The sequence below is a fragment of the Lepidochelys kempii genome, chromosome 4, assembly GCF_965140285.1.
Source record: "Lepidochelys kempii isolate rLepKem1 chromosome 4, rLepKem1.hap1, whole genome shotgun sequence".
NCBI classification, from domain to species: Eukaryota; Metazoa; Chordata; order Testudines; family Cheloniidae; genus Lepidochelys; species Lepidochelys kempii.
The window spans coordinates 12,903,532-12,909,531 of record NC_136383.1 but is presented as its reverse complement, the minus strand read 5'-3'; the positions used below and the strand labels follow the sequence as shown (position 1 = coordinate 12,909,531).

Here is a 6,000-nt window from a genome sequence, read left to right as displayed (position 1 = left end):
CAGGGCAGGGTCCGATGCGGGCGCCCGCGCTGAAGTGCGGGCAGTGGGAGCCCGGATAAAAGGACAGACACCCCCCCCCATCCATCCCCCGTGCTTCCCGCCCCGGGGATCGCTGCTCGCGGCCAGGCTCGGCGGCGGGGCGGGGCGGACCCAGGGCCCGGCGGCGTTAGCGCGGCCCCAGGCCCGCTGCGCAGCCGGCGCGCCACCTGCCGGGCCTCGCCCAGGAAGCCGAACCGGGCAGCACCCTCCCGCCCCGGGCAGCCGCCGCGGGGGGCGGCGCCTGGTTGCCCGGCCGACCAACCGCCCCCCCCGCGCGCTCGCGTAGGCGGAGCGGGGCCGCCCGGCCGCAACCGTCTGCCGGTCTCCTCCCCGGCAGCCGAGCGGGCGGTGTGCGTGCGCCGGCCCGGCCCCCGCTCTCCGCTCTCCGCCATGAGGACGTGCTGCCTCTCCACGGTGGGGGTCCTGTCCGTGACCCTGCTCGTCGCCAGCGTCTCCTTGCTGGTGGCCCACGTCCTCCAGAGGGTGGTGGACCTGCGGGTGAAAGAGGTGAGAGTCCCCCCGCCCGGAGCCCGCCGGGGCAGGGGGGAGCCCTGGGGGGCAAGCGCCGCCGGGACAGACCGTGCCGGGCGAGAGTCGCCGGCGGCCTTTCCCCCTAGCTCGAAATACAGCGGGGAGAGGCCGGGAATGGAGCTTGATGGCTACCCTGGGGGCCTGGGTAACCTTCGGCGAAGCGTCGCTGGATGCCAGCTAGGGTGGGGAGCGGGGGGCCGTGAAATCAGGCTCTGGAGGAGACCTCGAGAGGCTGCCCCTGAGCGGCCGTGAGACAGCTCGAAATAAATGCGTTGAAAATAAAGGCTGGTTGTAAATGTCCTGTTGAGAGGCAGCAAAAAATCCTTTGAGACTGCAAGGGCTGCCTTGGAAACAAAAAACATCCTGTATCAATAAGCCCCCTCCCCGGGGAAGCCTAAAAATGTGAGCTGTGTGATTTTTAAAACCGTGTAAAATGTCGTCAGATGCAAGTAGCTTTCATAACTGTAATTAAGGGACACACTCCAAAGCAGCAGTAAGTAAGTGGTGAAAAGCATATAAAGCTTTAAGACAGCAGGTACTTACAGTTCATGTTATATAGTCCTGGTGACATTTATCTTGAATAATTCTGCCTTTTTGCTTGCTGATAAATTTCTCTCTGCTTTTCCTGACTTCTGTGTGGATCAGTGCTTTATTTGTTGTCAGGCTAGGATATTAATGGTGTGAACCATGGCAAATCATTAAAAAATATTCAGTATTTTTTTAAACCTCATAACAACACATGGCTATCAATTTTTTAAAAAAGCATTTAAAATTAATTCCTGGGTGTTATTTATCATAGTTTTTTTTTCTTTTTTAAGCCATTTGTTCTCCCATCTTATCTGCCCTTTGTTTCTGAATGGTTGTTATCCAGAGTTTCTAGCCTGGAGTCAAGATGGGTCAATTCGATTAGCATTAATGGTTACTTTTAAAAAATGTTTATAGTAGGAATCATTATTTACTGACATCAGCCCTAATAGTAAGTGCAAACTCTTCATGCTAATCATTAATAATATTTGGTTATAATACAGTGCTATTCAATTCTAGATCACAAAGCAGGGTGGGTATCATCATCCCCACTTTTCAAATGGGGAAACTGAGGTGCAGAAAGATGAAATGGTTTGGCCATGTCCATACAGCAGTGGCAGAGCAGGGAATAGAAACCAGGTCTTCTGAAGCTCAGACCAGGCTGCCAAGCACTGCGTTGGTACTTTGTGTGTGGACCAGGCCATAGTCTCCTAGCATAAAGGGTTAATGGTGGGGAGGAAGAAGGAGAAAATCTGGCCTTGATCCTGCTAATCCTTGTGCAGCACACAGCAAGGAGCGCAAAGAGATGTGAAACTGTGAGTGGAGGGTAAGCTTCGGCACAGGTAATGCTTCAAATTTTCAAAAGCACCTAAGTGACTGGGGGTGCACCTAAGTCCCGTTGACTTTCAGTGAGAATTAGGGATATAAGTCACGTAGGAACTTTTGAAAATTATGACTGTATTCCTTTGTACTAAGTAGAAGTTGGTTGCACCACCACTGCATGTATTCTCCCTCTTACCTCAAAGGGTGTGAGGTACAACAGAGCTTGGGATGGAGAATGGGAGTGTCTGCGGCAGACATGGGCTTAGTTGTGATTGTCCACATGCTGGTGAAGCCCTTAGCTATACTCTCTTCTTTGGCCTTACTCCTGTATTAGGTAAGAATAAATTGGTACTGGCTCAATGGTGCTCTCACTAATGGATTGGGTTCCCCTGTGCTTCTCCTGCTCATTGCTTTTTACTTTGTACTTGCTATGCAGGGTCAGGTACTCTCTCTATGCTTATCTAATGCACCCCTCATGGTCAGATCCAGGTGCCACATGCACAAACCGAAAAAAAAACCCAAAAGATTTTCCTCGCTATCACTCCATTGACTCTGCTATTTACTTAGTGGGGTTGTTCATACTTTTTTGCATACTAGGGAAAAAGCTTCTGGCTATATGATGTAGTCAGTGATATTTTAGGACATCATGTGCAAACAGATTAATCTTGCATTGCATTTGAAATGTGGCAAGATTTGGGCTTTCCCCCATCCCTGATGGGGAAGTTGCACTATTCAGAGTCTGTGCCAAAATCCCTTAGCTCCAAGTTCTCAAGAGTTTTATTCTGGTCTCCGGCAGCTGCAACAACCCCATCTGCTCACAGCCATTGAAGTAGGTTGCAGAGGGAGAAGCTGTCTTTGTGACAGATAGACCCTAATCCATTGAGGGCCTTACAACAAAACTGGAATTGCAGCCAGGTATGATGATATGCTATGATGAGCTCTCATCAGTCTGAATTGTGCAGTAGGAGGAATGTCCAGACCTAGAACAGTCACAATTGCTGTAGGTGACGAAGCTGTGGATCACTGGGGGTGATGAAGCTGTGGGTCACTATGGTCAATGCAGATAATAACATGCAGGTGTAGAAGACTGAATGACCAGTTTAAATGTTACTTTAGAAGTGAGTATTCCCAAGAGGATGGGGAAAAATATAACTAGACTTGAGTCAAGAAGTCCTACTCAGGGTGGTTGAAGAAGTTTACTCTGCTGTTCAGTTGTACTCCATCCAGGAGTGTGGGCATCTTGAAAAATCACAATGAAACCTTGCAGGAGGGGAACATAACTATTCCCAGGTGTTACAAGTTCTTTGGATCTTTGGCGCGCCTATGGGGAAACAATGAATATTTAATCCACTAGCATGAATTCTAAGGAAGGATCAGTGGGGCTTCGCATGGGTACGGGAGTCCACCTGCATGGAATGAGTTGCAGGATCAGGGCCTAAGACATCAGGACCTACAGGAAACAAGAGGTCAGAAATACTGGGAGTCCCCATGGAATTAAAAAAATAACTTCCCAAAACATTTCTAAAATAATGTTTCCGTAATACATGTGGCATATTCAGAATAGATGACTTGAAATCCTTTTATGAAAAGGACTCTAACTCCTGGGTATTACTATGGTTATGATGTAGTGTGCTACAAGGGGTTGATTGTCACTCATTTGACCCAATGGGCCAGATATCCTGTCTCAGGGCTGTATGCCACAGACTCTACATCCTTCATCTCTAGATGTCCACTCCCACCTCCTCTATATCCAGAGATGATAGAAATCCACTTGCTTTGGTGAATCAGCAGAACCCATTTAATTTAGCATTCCTCTGCAGTGGAATCTCTCGGTGGGGGGCAGGGGCACAGGGGTGTTCCATGCAAACACCGTCGGCCTGTTACAGGCCCTTAACCCTTTGTCCCATTGGTACCAGTGGGTTTGCCTAACTCCCATTGGTACCAGTGGGTTTGCCTAACTCCCATTGGTACCAGTGGGTTTGCCTAACTCCCATTGGTACCAGTGGGTTTGCCTAACTCCCATTGGTACCAGTGGGTTTGCCTAACTCCCATTGGTACCAGTGGGTTTGCCTAACTCCCATTGGTACCAGTGGGTTTGCCTAACTCCCATTGGTACCAGTGGGAGTTAGGTGCCCAAATACTTTGGAGGATCTGGGCCAGCTTACTTTCCCACTCAGAAATATTGTGGTCATCCCAAGCTCAATCTAACCACTCAAAAATCAAAATGTAAGTGGAAAGAAAACAGAATCTGAGGCTGGAGATCCAGAATGTGTCCAAGAAACAAATGGTATTGATGAAATTAAGACCCTATAAGCACCAACCAAGAATTGGCAGTTCTCCAGGCCTTTCTGCTTTTGAGCTTGTGTGTTTACAATATTTGATATGTTTTCCAGAAAAATAAAAGGAGCGAATGGAGATGTGATCGATTTAGTTGCAAATTATTTCCCCCTCTTCTGCCTCCTGGTGATGTAGCATTGACGATACGGTTTTCTTTGTGCTTTTTCTTAAACAGTTTAACTTAGTGGGTCAGATTTATCCCTGAATTGACTGTAGTGGAGCTGAAACCATTTTCCCCAATATCGATTTATTTTCTCTTTTTATAGCAGGGCTGCATCATTGTTGTAATGTCATTTTCAAAACAAAATGAGCACTTTGGGAATGAGTCTTGTATATCATGTTACTAGAGGACATGTAAAAAGGTGGCATTCTGACCTTGAGCCTGCAATTATAGATGAATTGCCGATACAATAGTTAAGTGATTCTGCAATAACAGGGATTTATGGACATTCTTATATAAACTTCTATAGAATGCAAGATGAGCTGATAGCAGATGGATTTGTGTACATTTTGTGTTCTCTTTTTTTGTTAGGAAAATCTTTAATGGGGGTGGAAAAGGAGCCCAGGCCCAGCCAGGGATTTTGGTAAAACAGCTGTTAAGTCCTGGTCCACGTAAATGTGAGGACCTCCAGTAACTTGCAGGATTGGAGCCTGAGACTAAGTGCTCTTGCCAGTCTGACCTAAAATAAATTTCACATGCTGCAGAGTCAAAATGTCACCCCTTTGCTGGAATTGGGTTTATTAGCAAAGAAATTAACAATAACGCAAAGCTCAGCTTCTCTCCTAGTTTGAGCACTCCTCGGATGCTTGCCTCAGGGCTGTTTGCCACAGACTCTACATCCTCCATCTCTACATGTCCACTCCCACCTCCCCTATATTCAGAGGCTAGAAATCCACTTGCCTGGGTGAATCAGCAGAACTCATTTAATTTAGCATTCCCTGGCAGGATCAACATATCTTGGGGGGGGGGTGTTCCATGTAAACACTGCCAGCCTGTTACAGGCCCTTCATCCTTTGTCCCTATTTTTACAAGTGCAATGCAGTCTTCAGAAATTGTTCCACGTTAGAAAACTAAAGACAAAGGGTTTGAAAAATCCCAATGCAGCTAGCTGTTTCTGTTCCTGCTCCCCCACCTCCTGCTCCCGGTTTGTATGAATTAGAGAACCCAGGACCCCAGGGTGCATACTGGTGGGATTCTGTCAGGTTAAATCTGGTCATTTATAACAGGATAAAGCTTAAAGCACGTCACTACCGTATAACTACATCTGACTTATTATAAGATGACCGTCAAAGATAAACCTCCTGCAGTTTATGTAGATTCTAAGTTGTATTTATATGTATACAGACAGCTACATTCACCTCTGTGCAGCACTCTATGCCCTACTTAAGCATAGTGGTCCCAATCCTGATCTTACTGAAGTTAATGCAACAAGGAATTTACAGTCTAAGCCCTTGATTTTCAGAGGGGCTGAGAAATGCCTAAGGGGTTTAGAAGTGTGGAGGGGTGCATTTCACCCAGAATTATAGGGACAGATTCCGATACCCTGACTCTGGTTTAGTAGCATCTTACACTGGAAGAAACCACTTGTGAAGTAAGGCCCAGATCTTCAAAGTTATATAGGTGCCTGAATACCTTTGAAGATCCAGGCCTAAATGATTCATTGTGAGTAAGGGCATTGCTGTACCTCAGTAGCCAGTATTGGCTGGTATGGACATAGTTCATTGTGCTCTGGCTGGTAGGTCTAC

At 47.1% G+C, this 6,000-nt stretch overlaps 1 protein-coding gene across 3 annotated transcripts in view; it reads left to right on the top strand.

The window, feature by feature from the left end:
- Nucleotides 1-303: 303 nt before the first annotated feature.
- SCARB2 (scavenger receptor class B member 2) overlaps nucleotides 304-6,000 on the top strand; it is a 40,244-nt gene continuing 34,547 nt past the window's right edge. For all 3 annotated transcript variants that reach the window (XM_073340427.2, XM_073340429.2, XM_073340428.2), the window contains exon 1: nucleotides 304-546. In XM_073340427.2, coding sequence (XP_073196528.1) covers nucleotides 430-546 — 117 coding nt within the window. In that variant the 5' untranslated portion in view covers nucleotides 304-429. The remainder of the gene's footprint in view (nucleotides 547-6,000) is intronic.